This window comes from Pinus tabuliformis, chromosome X, assembly GCF_031772625.1.
Source record: "Pinus tabuliformis cultivar Carrire ecotype Pingquan chromosome X, CPIR1, whole genome shotgun sequence".
NCBI lineage: Eukaryota > Viridiplantae > Streptophyta > Pinopsida > Pinales > Pinaceae > Pinus > Pinus tabuliformis.
This window is the reverse complement of record NC_142308.1, coordinates 1,588,667,907-1,588,691,009: the sequence shown is the minus strand read 5'-3', so window position 1 is coordinate 1,588,691,009 and position 23,103 is coordinate 1,588,667,907. Positions and strand designations below refer to the sequence as shown.

At 40.1% G+C, this 23,103-nt stretch overlaps 1 protein-coding gene across 1 annotated transcript in view; it reads right to left on the bottom strand.

Annotated features, from left to right (window-relative positions):
* The window catches only part of LOC149146095 (uncharacterized), a 280,771-nt gene extending 270,289 nt beyond the window's left edge, over positions 1-10,482 (bottom strand). The window contains exon 1 of the mRNA XM_089447072.1: positions 10,099-10,482. Coding sequence (XP_089303198.1) covers positions 10,099-10,233 — 135 coding nt within the window. The 5' untranslated portion in view covers positions 10,234-10,482. The remainder of the gene's footprint in view (positions 1-10,098) is intronic.
* Positions 10,483-23,103: the final 12,621 nt, after the last annotated feature.

Here is a 23,103-nt window from a genome sequence, read left to right as displayed (position 1 = left end):
TCGGTGAGCCGACCTGTCATTCTAGAAGCATCCTTAGACTGACATGAAGAGGAGTTGTGACAAGGTCTTGGAGGGCTAATAAAATTTCTTTTACAATGGATTACATGCCCAAAATGGGTCTTCAAACTTTGACATTAACTCTATGAATTTTATGACTTGACGATCAAACCTAATAGCTCACAATGGGAGCTTTATCTAAAAATAAAATGCCTTGATCATGAAACCCATGATTCTGTGAAAATTTCTAACATGAAATTCTACTGTAGTAACTGATTTATTTTTCCTACTTATTTTCTACAATAAGTTATTTACAAAACCCTTTAGTAAACATCAAAGTAAATTCTAATGCAGTTGTCACATAATAGCATAGAGAAAAGAACAGTGAAATACAAGCAAAAGAATCAATCACATCAACGAAGTTGTTTTTGGACAATAGTCCCGAGAAAAACCCAATGCAAGAAAACTGGTGCAACAGATGAGGGTTTATTTATTATTCTTCAACAACAATCTCTTTACAAGGAATGATTTACAGAACATAGAGAAACCTTTCTGAAAACACCTGAGATAATTTTCCTCCAACCTTTGGAGAAATTCTGACACCCAAGAGACCCTCCAGCCTCCACTGCGTCACCTCTGCGTCATCTCTGCATGAGGACTGCATCCTTTGCTACGCTACCTCTCTGAGCTGTCCCTCTGATGCACTGTGTCCCCGCCTCCTCAGTCTCCGACTAATGTTGACACCCTCCTCTCCCTTCACCCTGCAACTCTCCCTCTGAAATCGAACTCTTACTTCTTGAGAATCGACTTCCCTCGAGCCACTGAGTATTTACCCGGCGTGTCTCCAAATGACTCTCAAGCCTTCATTTATACTTTTCCTGTTGAGATATCAACGGTCGTGATCTAATCTCTAATCAACGACTAAGATTAAATTAAATTTGATCCTCGTCTCTTAGAAGCTTCTCACCCATATTTACATTAATTCACTTTAATTATTTTAATTTCCTGAGTTTTCACTTAGGCACCATTAAAAATAATTAATTATTTGAATAAAATGCACTCCGAGTGGAATTTCTCCAAACAATTTCTCAGCCTTGGAGATCTCATGTGTTCTAGCCCCTTCACAAAATTTCAGAGCTAGAGCACATTCGATGCTACCCAAAAATCAACACTCCCTCTTAGCAAGGAATGTGCTCTAGCAATACTTCCCAGTAGAAGTATCACACTGATCCACGGCATCGGTCCTCTGCGTTGTTGATGCTTGTCCTGCTGCCCTTCATCCATTGCGCTGCTGCATTCTGTACTACAGCCCATTACACTGCCACTGTCACTATTGCATTTGTACTACAGCTCCCTCTTAAGTACTGCACTATCCGTTTCTGCTACTGAAACGGATTCTCAATCATCCCCATCTTCTCCCCAAAATAAACAAACTTTGTTCTTCCTAGAGCCTTGGTGAGAATGTCTACCACCTGTTCTCTTGTCGGAGTGTATTATAATTGTACTACACCTTGCTGGACACAGTCTCTGATAAAGTGACACCTAATGTCAATGTGCTTCGACCGATCACAAAAAACTGGATTCTCAGAGAGCTTGATGCAACTCTGATTATCACACAAAATGTTGGTCGCTTCCATCCTTCTCCTGAATATATTCACAAGCAAATTTCTAAGCCATATGGCTTCACACGATGTTGTGCTAGCTGCCATATATTCCACTTCATCTGAGCTCAAAGCTACGGATTTTTGTTTCATACTACACTAGGAGGTCATTCCCGATCCAATGTTGAAACAGTTCCCAGTGGTACGTTTCCGATGTATTGAACTTCCAACCAAATCTGCGTCAGTGAACCCACTCAGTCTGATATCACTGCCTCGGGTGTACATTAATCCATGCTCGAATATTCCTCGTATATATCTGAGAACATGCTTAGTTGTTGCCCAGTGTGCCCTCTTCAGTTCCACCATGAACTGACTGAGGGTGTTGACAGCATAACAAATGTCTGCCCTGGTGTTGACCAGATACATCAAGGACCCTATGAGCTGCCTGTACAAGGTGGGATCTACTTCTTTATCTTCAGACGCATCAATATCCGTCCAGTTGGTAATCATTGCAGCAGCCATGGGTCTACAGTCTTGCATTCTGAACCTCTTTAAAATTTCTGTAGCATATCTCCCTTGTCCAAGGAAAATTTCACCCTTCTGCTGCCAAACTTCCAACCCCAGAAAATAATGCATCCGTCCCAAATCCTTCATGTCAAATTTTGTAGCTAGGTTTTCCTTGCAATCTTTGATGAGCCTAGATGAACCTGTCAGAAAAAGGTCATCCACATATAACACCAGAATTAGAGGCTCATTCTCTACAGTCAAATAGTAGAGGTTGGGATCTGCGTCACTCTTGACAAATCCCATCTTCTACAAGTAACCATCAATTCGACCGTACCATGCTCTAGGCGCTTGTTTAAGCCCATACAAGGCTTTCTTCAGCCTACATACATGAGTTTTCTTCTCATGTGTCTCAAAACCCTCTGGTTGTTCAATGTATACTTCTTCTTCTATCACCCCATTCAAGAACGCAGTCTTGACGTCCATCTGGTGAATCTCCCACCCCATCTATGCTGCAAGGGATATCACGGATCTAATAGAAGTATACCTGGCTACTAGGGCAAAGGTTTCTTCGTAGTCTATCCCTTCCTTTTGAGCATACCCCTTAGCCACAAACCTGGCTTTGTATTTTTCCACACTGCCATCTGCAGCATACTTGACCTTGTAGATCCATCTCGAACCTACAACTGATCTGTCCTGAGGTCTAGGTACCACTTCCCAGACATCATTGGTCATTATGGAACTGTATTCCTCCACCATAGCATCTACCCATACTTGATGTTGAATGGCCTCCTGAAAACTAGAGGGTTCTCCAACCTGAGCCACCAAAGCTTGGTATCTATCTGGTTGTCTACGCTCCCTTTTCTCGTTCCTAGGAGCTCCAATGAAATCCTCTGCATCCCGTAGTATCTATCGAAGTTCCCGACTCGTTCTTCCATTGGTAGTGGGTGGATCTATTTGCTCCTCCTCCTGAGATTCCACCCGTTGTGATGCTTCTGGATTCTTATGCCTTGGAGAAATACTAGTGCTGGTTTCTGTTGGTCGAAGTGGCTGGACCAATGGATCATCCTTTGACTACTCTTCGGAAGGCATTTCTCGGGATTTCCTAAAAGCTCTGTCCTCCATGAACTTTACATCCCATCGTACTACGATATTTCTATTGCCCGGAAGGTAGATTCTATATGCCTTAGCATTCTCGCTATATCCCACAAGATATCCTTTTTCTGCAGTTTGATCCAACTTCTTCCTCTTTTCTTCGAGTATATGGTAGTATGCCAAGCTCCCAAATATTCTGAAATGACTCACTTCAAGCTTCTTGTCGGTGAAGACACTCCGGAGTAATCTTACCTAATGCCCTGTGAGGAGTCCTGTTCTAGACATATACTGTTGTGTTGCATGCTTCTGCCCAGAGAAATTTGGGCATATCCTAATTATACAGCAATGCCCTTGTTGCTTCAACAATAGTTATGTTCTTCCTCTCTGCTACTCTATTATGCTCCGGATTATATGGAGTGGTCCATTCTCTTTTGATGTCTTCCCTTGTGCAGAACTCAATGAAGTCTTTATCAATATATTCTCCACCATTGTTTGAGCGCAACACTTTTATCCTCTTCCCTGTCAAATTCTCAACCAGAGCTTTAAACTCTTTGAATCGATCAAAAACCTCATCCTTGGTTTTTAGAAAGTAGATCCAAGTCTTCCTAGAATGGTCATCAATGAAGGTGATGAAGTATTCGGCACCACTAAGAGCTTTTGTGGACATGGGTCCACAGATATCTGAGTGTATTAATCCCAGAACACTCTTTGCCCTATTGTTACTTCTGGAATAAGCCGCTTTGGCGTACTTGCCTAGTACACAACCTCTGCATACATCTTCTTGTTTGGTACTTAATTCTGCAACTCCTATGACAGTTCCTCTAAAAATTCTTAGAGCCCCATGGTGTAAGTGCCCCATCCTTCTGTGCCATAGTTCATTCAAATCTTTTTCACCACTGTTGCCTATCAGTGCCATTGGAGATTCTAGTTGTAACTTATACAGTCTGTTACTTCTAACTCCAATTTGGGCCTTCTTCTTCCAACTCGGATGTTTGACATATACTTTCTTCCCAATGAAGTATACATCATAGCCCTTGTTTTGTAACTGAGATACAGAGAGTAAGTTCATTCCCAATCCAGGCACATGCAGCACATTGGTAGCTCGAAGCCAATCCCTTGCTTTTGTTTGAAAAACTACAGTACCTCTTCCTACGGGGGTACATTTTGCCTTATTTCCCATGGTGATTTGGAAGTTCATATGTTCTTCTTGATAGCTTGAGAAACATTCTCGTATTCCCATCATGTGCACAGAAGCCCCGCTATCAATATACCAAACCTCAGAGGAAGCAGAACTTGACAAGCAAGCGACTTCTTCTTCCAGTCTAGAAGCCAACACAGAACTGTCGTGATCCATTATATTCTTTGTGCTTTCCTCTTTCCCAAGAGAACTGCGTGAGTCCTTTTGAGTTGCTGCTCTAGCATCATGTTCACGACTCATTGCAGATTCTCTAATCCTGTTGCCCGATCTCAGCTCCGATACCAGGTGAAAAATTTTAACATGAAATTCTACTGTAGTAACTAATTTATTTCTCCTACTTATTTTCCACAATAAGTTATTTACAAACCCTACACTAAACATCAAAGTAAATTCTACTGTAGTTGTCACATAATAGCATAAAGAAAATAACATTGAAATACAAGCATAAAAATCAATCACATCAACACAGTTGTTTTTGGACAATAGTCCCCGAAAAACCCAATGTGGGAAAACTAGTGCAGCAGATGAGGGTTTATTTATTATTCTTTAGCAACAATCTCTTTACAAGGAATGATTTGCAGAACATAGAGAAACCTTTGTGAAAACACCTGAGATAATTTTCCTCCAACCTTTGGAGAAATTCTGACACCCAAGAGACCCTCCAGCCTCCACTGCGTCACCTCTGTGTCATCTCTGCGTGAGGACTGCGTCCTTTGTTGTGTTGCCTCTCTAAGTTGTCCCTCTGATGCACTGCATCCCCTCCTCCTTAGTCTCCGACTGATTTTGATGCCCTCCTCTTCCTTCACCCTGCAACTCTCCCTCTGAAATCGAACTCTTACTTCTTGAGAATCGACTTCCCTTGAGTTACTGAGTATTTGCTCAATGTGTCTCCAAATGACTCTCAAATCTTCATTTATACTTTTCCTGTTGAGATATCAACGGTCGTGATCTAATCTCTAATCAACGACTAAGATTAAATTAGACTTGATCCTCGTCTCTTAGAAGCTTCTCACCCATATTTACATTAATTCACTTTTCTTAAGTTTTAACTTAGGCACCATTAAAAATAATTATTTATTTGAAAAACATGACCTCTGGGTGGAATTTATCCAAACGATTTTTGGGTCTTGGAGATCTCATGTGTTCTAGCCCCTCCACAAAATTTCGAAGCTAGAGCACATCCGATGCTACCCAAAAATCAATAGATTCAAGTATTACAAAAATAATTTTATTTTTCTTCTTTACATCAATTACATAAAATCATAATTACACATGTCATTATGAAGACCGAACCTAGTTACACTTTTCAACACTAATTGTGCTCCGTAAGCATTGAGGTAGTCATTTCCTTCTTGGGTATCTGGCAATCCAATTGGCATTATTGCTAAACATTGCTAAGAAGTTGTTGGATAATTGTTCTAAGTTAAGAAGCAAGCTCATAATCTTGTTCTCTTTCACAATCTTAAGAAGCTTTGATGGTTTTATTATCTACCTTAAGCATTGGCATCTTAAATTATGTTGACTATTGTTCTAAGTGAGCATCTCTCACTATTGGCGTAAGATCATCATTGGCATTTACCGTGTTATCATTGGTTAAGTGTCTTGTGATTTGGTTACATTGGCACTTAATAATTGGCACATTCCTGGTAATAAGATTGTCTTTCCATTTATTTGATAAGTACTCTTGTCATTGAAGATTAATCATAACTTTAAGTACTTAAACATTAAGTCAGTCTTAAACTAAGAAATCACTCATACCGTTTGCATAAGCATTTTAGGCCTAGTTGCATTAATAATTTACCTCCGTGCATAAGCTTGGTTGATAGACTTCTAGGGCCACCCTACTCACCTAGCTTGAGGGATCCAACACATTTCTAGTGGTTAACACAGTGACCTTGCAGTCGTCAGAGCCACAGTCTCTGCAGCGTCGAAGGCACCGAGTGGTTGGAACACATGGGCAGGTATCATTAATCAAACCTCTACTTGCTTCCCGTTGGCTTCCATCCCACAAGCTATTCTAAAGACTGGTCTCAAAACAATTAAGGGAAAGTCATGGTTAGATTAGGCAATATAACTTAAAATTAACCAAGATCCTTGCATCACACTTAGATACTAGGATTTGCACAGCATATAGGTTAGTAAAGTATCTAAGCAGCAGTTGTCCATCCAGTTACTTGGTCTTAATTTAATAATAAGCAAGAGTTTTGACTCCATAAGGCACTGGTCTCATATTTTAATATGATTTAATCCTTAAGATCTTGTTAAATTTAACCAAGTGGCTAGGCCACTCAACTGTGTCTCTCGGACTTGTTGGTAACAACTTGTCTTTCGTCTTCACATTTGCATAGGGACAACTCCCCATAGCCTGTTGTTGGGAGACATCTAGAACAGAGAGGTTAGGGATCAGAGTAGCAGCCCCTAACCTGAGTCATTGTCGCAATGTTTGTACAATCTGAGTGACAACAGAAGGTAGTTGTTAATCTCCCTAAGTTGAGAGCGAGCTTGGATAAAAGAAAGAATATATCTCCTCAGTTAAGAGGGAGGACATATTATGACAGTCATAAATAAATACCTTGAAGAAAAAATGTAACCGAAGAATGAATGAAAGTACTACAGATGGATTTGCAAACAAAAGATTTGAGAAGTACTGAGGTTGTATTTGGTGTTGTTAAAGAAGTGAAAGAAGAAGAAAGCTTCCGAAAAGTTGTATATGGATAACTTGATGATGATATAAGTAGCATCAGAATGATTGAGGACCTCAAAGGTTTGTGTTTACTTGTATATATACTTGAAGGTTTATTACTGATTGGGGTTGTGATTGTGTAGGATCTCTCCGTAAAAATATTAAACGTTTGAAGCATGCTTGAGAGTGGTGGATATATATCTGATTTAGTTGATAAGGAAAGATGAAGCATCCTATGGCAACAAGATGCTTGGGAGGACATTTGGTCGGCCTATGTGTTGATGTCTAGATCCCGAAGTAGGGAGGGTGGCGTTGGTCATGGAGCTCCAACCTTGGATACGCACCTAGATCCCTAGGTTGGTGTTAGAGCTTAAAATCCTGATGGTACCTAGAGTGGCTAAAGCTTGAGTACACCTTAGTCCCACTTGATTAGAGTACCCTAGTTAGGTATCTAATCTATAGCATTGTGTGTGCTATGACTCTTCATAGAGCATATCATTTTGAGATCTTCCATGAACCTCTATATATATAATTATGAATACCTCCCTAGATTAAGAGAGAGTGTTGAAAAATATAACTAGTGTCGGTCTTCATAATTGTATTTGAGTCATGATGTAATGTATTTGTCAAAAGAAAGAATAAGAAATTTTATTGTAAAAGAAATTGACTTATGAAAGCATGGGTTTCATGCTTGGGTCAATGATTTTTAGGTCAAAGCCTCCATTGTAGGCTTCTAGGGTTTATGTCAAGAGTCTTTGTCCTTGTCATCATGTAAAAGAACCTTCTTGGACTTCATCTATCAAGAAAAGAAGAAATTTTGATGTAAATTAGGTCTTTTAGGTCTCCTCCACCAAGTCGGCCTCATCAAGGGAATTTGACCTCACAGATCAACAAGGTGATAATTAACTTCATGGAAGATAAGATCATCAAAAGTTTTAGTGTCCCAACTAAGATCACAAAAGACAATGCCCAAGCATTCAAGTCCAATGAACTAGTGAGATTTTGTCTTCCAATTATTAACCCCAAGAAAATGGGTTGGTGGAATCTAGAAACAAGAATTTATTGAAGACCATAAAAAGGACACTTAGAGACAAGAAAAAGTGCTAGGGCAACAAATCTTAAGTTTGCTCCATGAGTAGACCGGATAACCAAAAAATAAGTCATAGGTCCATAATAGTAAAAGTGTGTGTGTTTGTATATTTGAGAGCCGGGTAAGGGTTGCAAATCATTTAAGGTTTTTTGCCAAAACATAGTGCTAGAGCCTAGAATTTGCACCCAATGCATGAGTTCAACAGACAAATCTAGAATGATATGGTGCACGAGATGGCTAAGGGACTTCTTGTTTGGCTAGATTCTGAAGTAGGCTATCCAGCATTTGTCCAATATCTTCATGTACAATTGAACTAACGCTTTGTTCCAATTCCCCATCCATGGTTTTTATGAAAAGAAAATGGTTTCTCACTATTTTGGAGAGGTTTCCAACTTGATAGTATGCAATTTTTATTAATCTTGTAATATATCTTTAACAAATGCATAGTGCTAGATTGCTAACAGCAAAGCAGTGCAACAAGAAGACCTAATTTTCTTGTTGTAACAATGCTTATGTATCAAAGATATCAGAACCAGAACCAGTAAAACCTAGCTGGGAATAAGATAAATATAGCCTAACTTTCAACTCTATAGACTTAGAAAAATAGGTATGAGTATGTATCAAAGATACCAAAACCAGAACTAGAAAACCAAAAACTCAAACTGAGAAGGAAACAAACTGGAACCAAGAAAAAGAATGAGTTGAAAAATCATTCGACTAAAAAATAAGAAATACATATAATATGCAAATTCTAACGAAAAATATGTATTCATGTACAGCAATGTAAATTCAAACAATTAGACACCAAATATCAAAAGTTTACGCATGTATATTGTAATAGTGAATATAGCAAAATGGCACTGAATTGAAATTTGAAACCATTAGACACATTAAGCTTACATTCTGGTTTGGAAAGGGGTGGTCACTTATTTTATTTTTGGCTTTTTTCCACAGCGGGTGGGACTGGTTCGAGCAGGGCCAGGTCATGTCAGACCTCACTAGTTCCACTGGTTTGGAGCTAGCCCTGGTCAAGACCAGCGGCCAGTTCCAGTTTGGCCAAAAGAATGATGAACCAGTCCGAACCACCCAGTTCTGATAACATTGGTATGTATACACGTACATACACATACACACGCAACATTAGTGTCTCCTATTAGGTGTTGCATCAGAACTTTTTGCAGTGGTTGATGGGTCTACAGGGCCAGCTTCTTCCATCTCTAAGTAGATTGAGCGCTCAATCTCTGCCCCCTTGGTCATGGGAGCTGCTTGTACTCTTGCCTATTTCTGCAGGATTATTTTGAACTATATATATTCAGGGTTTCCCCCTTTGGGTTCCTATGCGATTTGTTTTTTATCAACACTTCTCATGTTTCCTTGTTATGTAATCTGTAGTCCGATTAATTAGATCAGAGATACCGTTCTTTGGTGTCCTAATAACAATTCTGATCGTAAGTGAATATCAATATACTTCCATTTCGTTTTTTTTTCTTGAGCATACAACTTCACTTGAATCGAAAAGGCTGAAACTATGCCAGTAGCCCACGACTTATAACAGAATGGAAAACGCTGAAAATGTTACAATACCCACAGCATTCAAGTCTCTGGAGCCCGAGAAGTGATGGATATAAGTGGTAAAGGAATGAAAAGAACTGAAAATATGCCATTAACATACAGAGTTGAAGTCTCGTAAGCCTGACAGTGAAAGTTACAGTAATGCAAAAAACTACAAATAATGACTTTAGTCCAACCAACAAATCTTTGATTTAACTATATTTGAAAATTTCAGAACACACTAGTAAAATAAGGGAAGAAGAATAAGAGAATTTCAAATTTTCAAAATAATCACATTCGTTTTCCCCTGCATTTGTTCAGACGCGTATAAATAATCTAAAGGAAAAACGACCCTGAATGTTTTATGTAAGGTTCTTACCAGTTTTTCAGAGAAATTCCCCAACATGATTTTGAAGAAATAAGAGCTACCATTAGAACTCCTTCCGCCATGAATCCTGAGACAGTTTCGAGTACACATTGCGCATGGTTCTCCCCTGCAATCCTGAATCTCCATAAAGTATAGTTACCTCCGAGCCGAAATCTGAACTTAATCTTCGAAACTGGTGTAGAAACACTTTGCCTTCCGTCCTACTCCGTGAACTTAAACAGTCCAGTCCAAGATTTAACAGGATCGTACAACATAAATTAACGCTATATACTGTGACTAGGTAGAGTTTATATATACATCCAACTGATGAGAATAACGCGGAGTTTATTAACGGCAATTTAAGGGCTTCCACTAACCATTGTTATTATGGTTCTCTTCGATAGGGAGCTTCTGTCCCCTTCGCTAGGGAGCTCCTGTCCCCATATTGTGGCGGTTTTTCTTCTGATTTCAGCAACGGTTCATTGAATTTTGGCAATGGCCTTCAAATTTTTAAAAAGACAAAGACACTTTGAATTTCAAATTTGTATTTTATTATTGATAATTAGTATTTATAGAATTATTATATTATACGGTAATTGTTAATTTTATTTAAATGTAATGTATTATTTATAAATATTATATTATAGTATTTTTTTAATTTTAATTGATTCTATTATAGCATGAATAAATATAAAAATGTTAATACAATAAATATCACTTCATACATTCAGTGTAATTAAATTTTTTTTCTTTTGAAAATCATGGAAATTCTGGCAATATTTTGATAAAATCTGGCAGGGATTTTTGTAAATTTCAAGATTTTGGGTGCCCCACACGTTTTTTATTGTGCTAAACCCATTTCCACTATCAAAACATGATTCAAACACCTGAAAATTTTCTTGAATTTTTTTTGCCGACCACTTTTGCCCATCCCGACAATTCATCCGCCTCGATAAACAACTCCATTATGAATATGCACATGGATATTTAATGTTCTGTATACTACTTCACATGCAAACAATAAATATCATATAGTGAAAATGGAATTTTAAAAAATATATATATTATTTAATATTTCTAAAAAATAAATTAAATAAGAATATTCAATAACCAAACGAATCCTCAGATGATATGCTTATGGAATATTGTTATTTAATTTATTTTTATAAATATTAAATAATATTTTTTAAATTCAACTTCCACTATATGGTATTTAATGTTGGAGTTGTCTATAATGCGACTTTTTGGAGATTCCGGTGACGGAATCCGGCGGAAGAAATTGAGGTTAAATCTTGATTTGTTGCAGTTAAAATGGTTTTTTAAGTGCATATTTGGATTCAGCACCCTGAAAAACCCCTGGGACGCTTTCATTGTGCAGAAACTAGCTATCAAACTTGCGATTCCAATAAATTCCTGCCGGATTTCGACAGGAAAAACCCGCCGGAAAAGCTTTCAAAAAGTCGCGTTATAGACAACTGCTTTAATGTTTGCATGTGAAGTAGTATACAAAACATTAAATATCCATGTGCATATTTATAATAGCCATGTTATATAATAATTTTTTAAATTCAAACATCGCTAGTGCAAGATGTCTTGAATTTGTTTTGCCTAGATTCCGGCCACTTTTGACCGTCCGGACAATTCCTCTGCCTCGGTAGACGACTCCATTCATAATAGCCATGTTATATAATAATTTTTTAAATTCAAACACCGCTACTTCAAGATTTTTTGAATTTTTTTTTGCCCATCTTCCAGTTACTTTTTGGTAGCCGTAAAACGACTCCTCTCACATCATATGCTTATGGAATAATGTTATTTAATTTAATTTTATAAATATTAAATAATATTTTTTAAATTCAACTTCAACTATATGATATTTAATGTTTATATGTGAAGTAGTATACAAAGCATTAAGATAGGTAGTGTGCTTATTCATAGCCACATCATATAATTTTTTAAATCCAACTAAATAGTTATACAATATTTAATATATATATGCCAAGTAGTATACAAAACATTAAATATCCTACAGTTGAAATTTGATGGGTATTTACTCATATTATATTAAGTAAATATAGTTAATTTTATTTGAATTTTAATTTATTATTTATAAATATTATATTATATTATATAGTAATTATTTAAATTTTAATTGGTTATATTATGGTATAGTAGTGAATAAATATAAAAATGTTAATATAATAAATACCAGATCATATGTTTATTGACTACTTCAATTTAATTTAGGTGGTTTTTTTCCCCTTGGAAAAAATCGTAATTTTCATTAAGGAGGAAAATTACATGTTGTAAATGCATGGTGCATATGCTATAAGCGAGGCACTCCCTGTCTAGAAATAAAGCTCAGGTATGAAAACTGTTCAAAAATAAATTGATGCCTTGTTCCACGCAGGGAGGCATCAATGTCAAATAAGATACCGTATAAGAATTAACCAGTAAAGTAGTCCAGCATTTGAAATGTTGAGCATGTCAAGAGAAAAACCATATGTATATTTACATATGGAGTGAAAACTTAACAACAACAAAAAAACCATGTGAAGTAATGTTGGTTGTCATTGGGCTCTTGCTATACAACTGTGTCCATAAATGGCCGATGGAAGTATTAGTAATGTGCACCTTCCCTCTGTTCCTGAATTAACCAAGTGCCTGGAGGCCTATCCACAGCCTCCTTGGAAAGTCTGTATGCAGCTGTGTTCCGTTCCCTGTAGATATGATGGCATGTAAAAGAGTCAAATTGAGAGATAAGACGCAGGGCCTCATCAAGAATATGTCTTAATGAAAAAGCAGAGCATCTAGTAGTTTTGTTTAACCAGTCACAAACAACTTTTGAGCCCCCAAAAAGTTGTAGATCTCTGCAATGTTTTTCCAAGGCAAATTGTACAGTGAATTTTGCAGTGGTTAATTCAGCAAAATTATTTGTTCCCCTCCCTAATCCCATTTGAATTTTGTTGTGATGGGAGTCAAATAAGTGAAGAATGTCTCCTCCACGGAAACCTCCCTCCTAGGCGGAGCCGTCGAAAAAACCCCAAGGTAACTAATGATTAATAGATTATGTTACACAGATACGGGATTTGGGGAGCTCGACATCATACAGGATGAGGGCATGATCAGACAAAACTTGTGTAGCAATGGAGGGCTAGTTAGGGGCGACGTTCTGAAAAATGAGTTTGTTTCTTGCAATCCAGATAGTCCAACTAACAAGGGGGGGTAGGTTCCTAAGTTTGGTTGGGGTGGCATTAGTCCACTAGTTGATCCATGCTTCTGAGATAGATACCCCCGACCACTTGCACTGTGGGGCCACCGATGCTAAAAGAAGTTGCCATAGAGCTTTTGTTGTTGTGCATTCAATAAATAATGAGGCACTAATTCATTGTTGCATTTACAAAGACAGCACCAAAAAGGGCCATATTGAGAACGCTTGAGGAGGTTATCACCTGTGGGAACTTTGTTTTTAAGGATTGTCCACATAAGGAATCTACATCTGGGGGTGCTTTTAATTTCCAAAGACTCTGCCACCATGACTCTATGTCTATAGGTCTACACGGTTCAGTCAAAGCAAGGTAGCCTTCCCTTGGAGAATATCTTCCAGTCTTTGAAAGAGCCCAGATTACCTCATCTTCACCCTCACTTAAACGGATGTGTGCTTTTGTAAGAGCCTTGATATAATCATTCCAGGTCTGATGCCACTGAGGAGGGATATTCAGACGATGGGTTGATTTCCATGCTTGTTGAAATAAGGTGGAATGCTCAGAGTCTGCAATGTGATTGATGTGAGTAATGTTTTTTGTACTGAGGTAGTTTGTGAGTTCTATTGGCAACCTGTGTGCGTTACCACAGCCAATCTAGGGGTCTGGCCCAATCCTCACAGCCGATCCAGAATATATTTTCTAAGTGATATCTGTTCTAATAGAGTCCATAGATTTGATGACCGCTTTCCATATAATTGAGATCCCTGTGGAGGGTCTTTGAGGTAGTCTAAACCAGTCCATCACTGATAGTGGGGCAATGTATTTGGAGACAGCCACCTTTGTCCAAAGGCTGCTAGTAGTAATGAGCTGCCAACCAAGTTTTGTTGCCAGTGCTGTGGAGAAATCCTCCAACTTCTTGATACCCCAGCCGCCCAATTTTTTTGGCAGGTTTAGAGCATCCCACTTGACCCATGCAAAAAATTTCCCCACCTGACTCCCCTTCCAAAGGAATCTACAGCATAAGGCTTGTATCCTAGAGATAATGCCCCTGGGAATCCATGCTAGAGTCATCCAATAGACCGGGGTGGCCTCCAGTACGCTTTTAGTGAGTACCAGCCAGCCTGCCCTAGATAGGTATTTATGATACCAGATGTTGAGTCTCTTTTCTATTTTTGCAATAAGCCAGGTCCAATCTGTTGTTTTGTATCCCAGTGGTTTCAGCTTATAACCCAAATATTTGAGTCCCTCCTCGAGGCCCAGATGGGAGAATTGAAATCTTTGTAGAGCATAATGGATTTCATGTTGGGAGCATCCTGCCGCTATTAAAGTCTCCAATACCTCCATTGAGAAAAATCAAGACATCATCCACAAATAGCAGATGAGTCAATATGCAATCATCTGTGATTTTTATGCCATGCAATCTGCCCCTTCTGTATTCTTCCTTGACTATTCTACTGAGCCCTTCCATAATGAGAATAAAAAGTAGGGGGAACAGAGGGCAGCCTTGGCGCAGGCCTCTCTCAAAATGGAAGAAAGGAGATGCACTTCCATTAACCAGAACACTGAATGGGATATTAGTGATACAGCTCATAATCCATTTAATGAAAGAAAAAGGGAAACCCAGGTGGGTTAACAACATTCTTAGGTACAACCAGCAAACTCTGCCGAAAGCCTTTGAGAGATCTACTTTCATAATCATACCTTTGATTTTCTTGACATGCAGGGAGTGCATTACCTCCTGTGTTGTTCCCACTGCTTCATGGATCTGGCGATCTTGAAGGAAGGAAAATTTCTCCGGAGAGATATGATTGGATAAAATAGGCTTCAATCTGTTGGCTATAATTTTGGCCTTGATCTTATAAATGCAATTGCATAAGGAAATCCGCCTGAAATCATCCAAAGTGGTCGGCTTATCGGTCTTGGGGATGAGTGCTATAAAGGTTGAGGAGAAGGGAGCATGCATTCTGCCATTGAGTTTGGAATCCTCAATGACTTTGAGGAGGTCAACACCTAGAATCTCGAAGAAAGCTAGGTAGAACTCTATCGTCCACCCACCCGGCCCAGGGCTCTTGTCTTTTTTTAAGCATTTAAGAGTGGCTTCCAGTTCCTCTAGGGAGACTTCTTAGTTCCCTGGCATCCTCTTGTTCCATGAAGCGAGGACAAAGCTGAGCAACTTGAATTATTTCAGCTAGGTTGACCTCGAGGGGGGCTCTATGAATTTCTTTGAAATGTGAGGTTGCCAAGGAAGCCAGTTGGGGAAAAGTGTTTACAGCTTGTCCTTGTTCATCCGAGAGCTTCCAGATGGTGTTTATTGATTTCCTTCCATTTGCAAATTTGTGATAAATTTTAGTATTATTATCTCCCTCTTGCATCCAGATCGCCCTACTCCTCAATCTCCAAGCTTCTTCTCGATCCTTTAAGATTCCCCCCCAGCTGCATAGCAAGAGTTGATTTTTTGCTTGTGCTCAATGGAGCTGAATAAACCCCCCTGATCATTTTCAAAAACTACTATATCACTTTCTGCCTGCCTCAGGGCTTGATCATCCTTGACCCTCTTATTGTGTGCCCATATTTTAGAAAGCCTCTTCAGCTTGGTGAGATTGTGTGTGAAACCTTTGGCTATGTTTCCTCTAGCATCTGGGGGGTTTCTTTTCCAAAAATTTATGACCATGTGAAGATAAGAAGCATCTTTTAACCATATCGAGCAGAATTTAAATGGTCCCTTAGGTTTCCCCTGCCCACCACAGATTTCCATATAAATAGGTAGATGATCGGAGATGCCCCCGGTTCCCACCCATTGTTTATGATTATATCCATGGTCAAGCAGTTTTTCCCTGATCAGAAATCTGTCAAGTCTGCGAGCTAGACTGTCCTCCCCAGTCCTATTATTCCTCCAGGTGGGTTGCAGCTTGGCTGAAGGGATATCTATCAGGTTATGCGCATCCAGAGCATTCTTGAAGTAGTCAGATAGGGGATCTCTCTGAGCTCTGTGTCCCCATGATTCAGAGTAACCTAAGGAGAAATTTAAATCACCTCCCATGATGAGGTGTTACTTTTATAGCAGCTCGGAGCTCAAGAGAAGATCCCAGAATTCTGGCCGATGGTGGCAAGGCCCATACACATTGAAAACCTGGATATCTAGTCCCAGGTTGGTTATGAAAAATCCACCCCAATATACCCAAATCCACCCCAAACGTTAAGGAGAGTAATGGTGCGCGGGTTGAAACCTAAAGCAACACCTCCCGATCTGCCATTTGCATCGAGGCCAAAAAAATTCCATCCAGGGAGCATCGTTTCTAAAAGATGAGTGATAGCTTCCATTGATCCAAGGGTTTCTTATAAAAAGATGATATCCACCGGCTTTGTGGCTATCAATCTCCGAAGTGCTAGTTTTTTCTCGGGCCTAGCTAGCCCTCTGCAGTTGAAGGAGACAATCTTCATGGGGAGGGCTCCTTCCGAGGGGTCCAAGCTCTAAGTGCCCCATGAATGGTTGTTTGTTTACCAGAAGCAATCTCATCTCCAACCAGGCTTTGCGCTTTGGAGAGAGACGAGGGTCGACCGCGAGGGATTTTATGGGAGAAGGGGGAAGTGATCAGATCTAAACCAATGTGATCCAGGGCCTGTCCTTTTGCCTTAGACTGGGTCTGATAGCGTGGGGAGGGAGGCCCCAATTCAGGAGCAGAGGGGGTTTGAGGAGGGGGATCCGGGAGTGAAGGGGGAATGGTGGAGAAAGTAAATAAGGAGGGGCCAAGGGAGGAGGCCAAAGAGGAAGAGGGCAGGGAAAGTTTGACCAAGCCATGGATAAAACCAGAGGTAGAAGACACAATATCATTTGCAATAGAGCACTAAAGAGAAGAAAAAGCAAGAGGAGAGATCTTACCCTATGCTACTGCAGTCCCGGCGGTGACCCTGGCCCTTGTGAGTGGAGGATAGGGTGGCCGAAGAGGTGGTCTTCCTCGCTTCTTCAGGGCAGCTTATGTGGGGGTCTGCTTAACAGTAGCCGGCTCCGGTTGTACCTCTCACTCTATTCTAGGGGGTTGATCTCCCGATTTTGGGGTGACTTTGGTGGGATCACCCTTCTCGAACCCCCTGTGCGCGCCTTGCCATTAAGAGGGCAATCCCGAAATAGGTGTCCTACCTTATAGCATCTTCTGCATTTGAAGGGGACACCTTCATAATCCAATGTCTGCCACCGAGAGAGGTTCCTCCATTGGATGGTAATAAACTCCTGTAATCCGTCGGTGGCATCCAAATGCACCAGGATCCTGGCGTAGGCCATCTTCCCTGTAGTGAGGTAAGATTTGTCATGCTCTAAGTAAGTGCCAAGAGCATTCCCTATGCGGTGGAAGACGTCCTCGGACCAGAATTGTAATGGTAACCCAGGAAGACAGACCCAGAGGGGGCCAGCTTCAAGGCACTCTTGTTCTGGATCAAACAGGGGAGTCCATCTACGAAGGAGCACCGACGCCTGTTCTATGTGCCAAACAATTGAGAGCACCCAGTTTGTGTGTACGACCCTGGAGAAACGAAGGGCAAACCAACCTTTAACAAAAGTTTGGACGGAGGGAGGATCAACCAGGTGATGACCCCATGCTTCAGATGCCCAGAGCTTTAGTCTTGTCGCGGAATAGCTTCGACCCCTGACACGGCCCACCACAACCCTACAGCTATGTCCATGGAGTCGCACAACTTAGTGTCCTCGATTAGCCTAAGGAAGAACTCACAGGCCTTAGGTTTCAAAACCCTCTTTTTTTTTGATGGCCTAGTCCAATCCTCAGGAGAGGGTTGTTGAGTGTTAGACAATGGGGGGTTGGATCCAGGGATAGCAGTGTCCGGGATAGGAACCGAGGTGAAGACACTAGATAAAGGAGGAATTCCGGTGAGGTTGCCAGACGGGGGGGATGACAAAGCAGTGAGGGATGGAGGGCAACAACTTGAGACACAGGGTTGAGGGCGTGAGTGTTTGAGGAGGCCCGGGATCCAGCCAAGGGAGGAAGAGAGCTAGGTCCCTCTGGTAGGGTTTTGAAGCTAGGGTTTGAGTGTTGGTCCACAAATTGGAGAGTAGAGGGCGACAGAGGCTGATTCGAGAGGTCATGCAGGGTGGGGCTGATGTCTTGGAGGGTGATGACCGAGCTTTTGGGCCTCGAGATAGATGGCAGCGCTTCAACGACCTCAGAGAGTTCACAGTCAAAAGAGAAGATGTCTGCCGAGGTTGTATGTGGATGTGTCCAAATAGAGATTCCCTCCAAAGGGTCCACTGAATAATCGACAATATCTTCCATAATTATCACTAAGAACCCGCGCTAGCTACCTTCGAGGTGTTGGGTAGCCCGTTGTTGAAAGCCCCAGAGAAGTAACGAACAGGGAGAGGCACGGGAGGGGCTAATGTCCTGGAGGGTGATGACCGAGCTTTTGGGCCCCGAGATAGATGGTAGCGCTTCAACGGCCTCGGAGAGTTCATAGTCAAAAGAGAAGACGCCTACCAAGGTTGTATGTGGATGTGTCCAAATAGAGATTCCCTCCAAAGGGTCCACTGAATAATCGACAATATCTTCCATAATTGTCACTAAGAACCCACGCTAGCTGCCTTCGAGGTGTTGGGTAGCCTGTCGTTGAAAGCCTCAGAGAAGTAACGAACAAGGAGAGGCACGGGAGGCTAAACGGCTAGGGCTTAAGTTAACCACGACCGGAAAATGGCGAGTGCAGGCAGGTAATCAGCAGAGGCATATGAGAAGGTAAGAGTGGCGGGGTACCGAAAAGTTAGCAGTAAAAGTGCTTCAGGGATTTGCAGGAGGCCCTAAACCGCGACGGAGTCCGTACCAAGACCCCCAACTCCATCTCCTCCTTTTTCCAATGACTCTTTACTCTTAAAATGATGATTAATTTAGGAGTTGTCTAAATAAACCAGAAAATTTTTCAGAAAGTCTTAGTTATAGACAAAGCGATTAATTTATTATTTATAAATATTAAATAACTTCTTTTTTTTAATCCAATTCTGACTATATTATATTTAATGTTCTTATGTGAAGTAGTATACAAAACATTAAATATTCTACAACATGTATTTATTCATAGCCATAATATATGATAAATTTCTAAATCCAACAACGTTCTTATATGGTATTTAATGTTTGTATGTGAGATAGCACACAAAGCATTAAATATCCTCGCCACATCATATGATAATTTTTAAAATCCAAATACGTGGCTATATGGTATTTAATGTTTGTATACCAAGTAGTATACAAAGCATTAAATATCCTACAGGCATTGCTTATTCATAGCCACATCAATAGTTAAATTTGATGGGTATTTACTCGTATTTTGTCTTATTCTTCTTTTTCAACACAAATGAGTACGTTTTTGTATTAAATCTACGTCCGGTCGCGGCAAATACCTGAGAGAATCGCATGCCCATTTTGCTTAGACATCTAAGATGTCAATTTGTGTCTAATTTCCCTTTTACCCAGATTACATAAAAAACCCAAATCCTAACAGTATTCTTATTTGTCAAAGTGTATATGCGGAAAAATTGAAACAAAAAACACAAACATTTCAAACCAAACATTACAATGTTGATTAGTCTACAGAATATGTTGGCCTGTTGAGGTCAATATCTCAGGAAGGCCCTGTGGGTGGACTATTTGGTTGAATTCCTTGGAGCTTAAGATCCATGATAATACTGCACAACGCATCCACTTCGTCTTCTAGGTGAGTAATTCTTTGTTGTAGAGCCATAATTATTTCAAAAGAGTTGCACTCAGAGGTCTGATGTTGGTACATCATAACATGCAAGTCATATATTTTAGAATTGATGCCTTCATGCTCTTTTTTGCAGTGGTCACACACAGTGGAGGTCAAGGAGTCTGATGCCAAGGAGTTAGAATCCATAGAGAGGTCAGAATTATGCAAGTATCAAGAGAGAAAGACTAGAGTAGCTAGGCGAAAGAGTGAACAAAACCAAAGAGAGCTAGTAGAATACACAGTGACTAAAAGACTCCAACACAACATCCAAATAACACAAATTGTGTTGGTATAACAACTTATAGAACCCGTTGGTGAGCCCTAGTATTGCACCAAGAGTGTTGCAACATCCAGAGGCTCTTCAACTTTAATTATCAACCCGGGGTTTCGTACAAACTTCAAGGTGACAGTTTTATATACACATTAGATGAATTCTACTCATGCCACCCTCAACTAGGTCACTTGATCATTAGGGATCCAAGACCATTCCTCTATTGAACTAAAAGGAGATTAACTACTGAAAGCATAATGTAAAAGCTAGTCCTAGTGCAGAGAAAGTAAATTCTTTTCAACTCTAACTTGTAAATGTTGTCAACTTGTAAATGCTACTGATTCCATTCATGAAAAACACAAGAATTATGCTACTGCAGAAAGGAAACTACTCTAATTTGCAATCAATCATCTAGCTATCAAGTTTGCTTGAAAACAGAAGATCATCCTACCAATTCACAACTCAAGAATGCATGCATTATTTATCTAATTCACACTTGTAGATTAAGTAAGGTCCTAATTGCCAAATTCAGAATGAAAGAACTAATGTTATTCACTCTTGTAGGAAAGAAAAAGGAATGAAGGGAATGGCCTAGGTGGTACTTCTGGTCATGGAATCCAAGATGAGGGGTCAACCTACTCCTAAACTAAGCTATGCTATCATTGCAGGTCAAAATAGGGTCAAAACAGGCTGCTACAGGTGTGCTACAGGATTGCTATAGGATTCTTGTAGTGCTACAGGAAGTCCTGAAATGCTATAGGAAGTTGGTCGAGAGGGTTTGGAGGGTAAGGATGATGGGATGAAGTGATGGAAAGTTGGATGAAGGTTGTGGGGAATGTAGGGAAGGTGACCAACACCCCTAGCCAAGCCCAACACTTCAGGAAGGCCGAATTTGGGCTAAGAGAGTTGCTCACAGTGACCAAAAACAGAGATCAAGAACATGGGTTGGCATGCATCAAAAGAGGGTGGAGAAGTCCTAGATGGAGTTGGTGGAAGGATTCCTTGCCTGCAGATCCAACAACCTTGCAACATCACATGCACCTGTTCCTCTTTTCATTTGCAAAATATTACAATTAAGGGTGGAAAAGATGAATTGAATTTAGAAACTATCTAACAAATGCTAAGAACTTGATCTATGCAATGAACTACCTTCTAAGCTACAACAATCATATGTGAAGCAAGATACCAAATGTAAACCTTTCCAAGAAATCATAAACAAGGAAATCACACATTGTTTTTGGGTTGTGATGGTGGGGTCCTCTAATCATGCTCCCATGAGAGAGATGAGATAGGGATCACAGTCATAGACTTTTTGAGGGATTATACTCTACTGAACTGCAACAACTAATCAACATTCTAAGCTAAAATAAATATAAATAAACTCTACTGAATTGCAGCAACTAATCAACATTCTAGGCTAAAAGAAATATGAATAAACTCTATTGAACTGCAACAACTAATCAACATTCTAGGCTAAGAGAAATATGAATAAACTCTACTAAAATGAAACAAATAATCAACATGCTAGGCCAAGAGAAATATAAGTACACAAGGCACACCTAGGCTACTAGGGTTCGGCCCAAACCCAAGAGCTTCAGCCCTCTAAACTAACTCAGTGATGGATCAAGATAAAACTTCTCATTATCATTCCATAAATGTCAAATACATCATCAAAATAACAGTCACAAGTGCTTCAACTCAATGGCCTCTTAGCTATAATAAAACTTTGAATCCTAATGAGTTCCTTAGCATGTTTATTTATACAAAAGGGTAGCTACCAACAACTCCCTAAAAAATAGGTATGTTTGTCTCCCTAACTCGAGAATAGGTGGATCTAGATCTCCCTTGAACTGCACTGGCTTGGCTACCAATGATCTCGGCCTACTTGGCTGCCAATGACCTCGAGTTGATGAGAGATAGAGTGGTGATCTTTTGTTGATTTGAGGAGTTAAGGAGGTGGACAACCTCCTAGAATCTCTCTTTGTTGTTTACTTTGAGCTCCTGCACTCAAATTATCTCAAAATTGCTCCAATTCCTGCATTTAACACACATTAGGCCACATGACATAGCAACACATCTTTTACTCCTCACACTAAGCATAATATAACAAAATTTGTAGATAAATGTGAGAAAAAGATAATTTAATAAGTTGGAGGATGGCATTGTGACCCTTATGATATACCTATTGATGAGCCTCATCATCACCCCCTACTAAAATTGTTTCTCATCCTCTGAGCAACTCAGTCATCTATGTCCATGTCTTTCATGGCCCTGGTGGCCTCTCTGACATCCCAAGGTTTTGCAGATGGTGTGCCCTCTTGAGGATAGAAGCATGCATCCTTCTCTATGTTTGTCCATTGCTTCCTTTCCTCTTCTTCATTCCTTCCTTCTTGTAAACCCAACAACAAAGGTGGACTGAGCTTGAGTCCAATCCAGTTGATCTTTAATCTTTGCATGACCCTTTTGTACAGGGGTGTTCTTTCCAATGCATTCCTCAACCTTTCAGGAGAGTGATACTCCCTGATTTGGAGACTGTGTGGCAAGGAATTCCATCTTCTTTGACATGCTTGTTGGCTCTTTGTCCCTAACAACCTGAGAGTGTCCTCAAAATGGGAGATGGCATGCTCTTGAGTGGCAAGGTATCTAGGTGCTAGCTTAGCATCATTAGAGATGATGTTGTGAGTATTGATTACAACCATGGGACTTATCTACTCTGCCTTGATATAGAGGGGTTCTTTTTCTTCTTTTGCCATTAATTTCTTCACCTCCTCAGCTCTGGCCTCCTCATGAGTCATC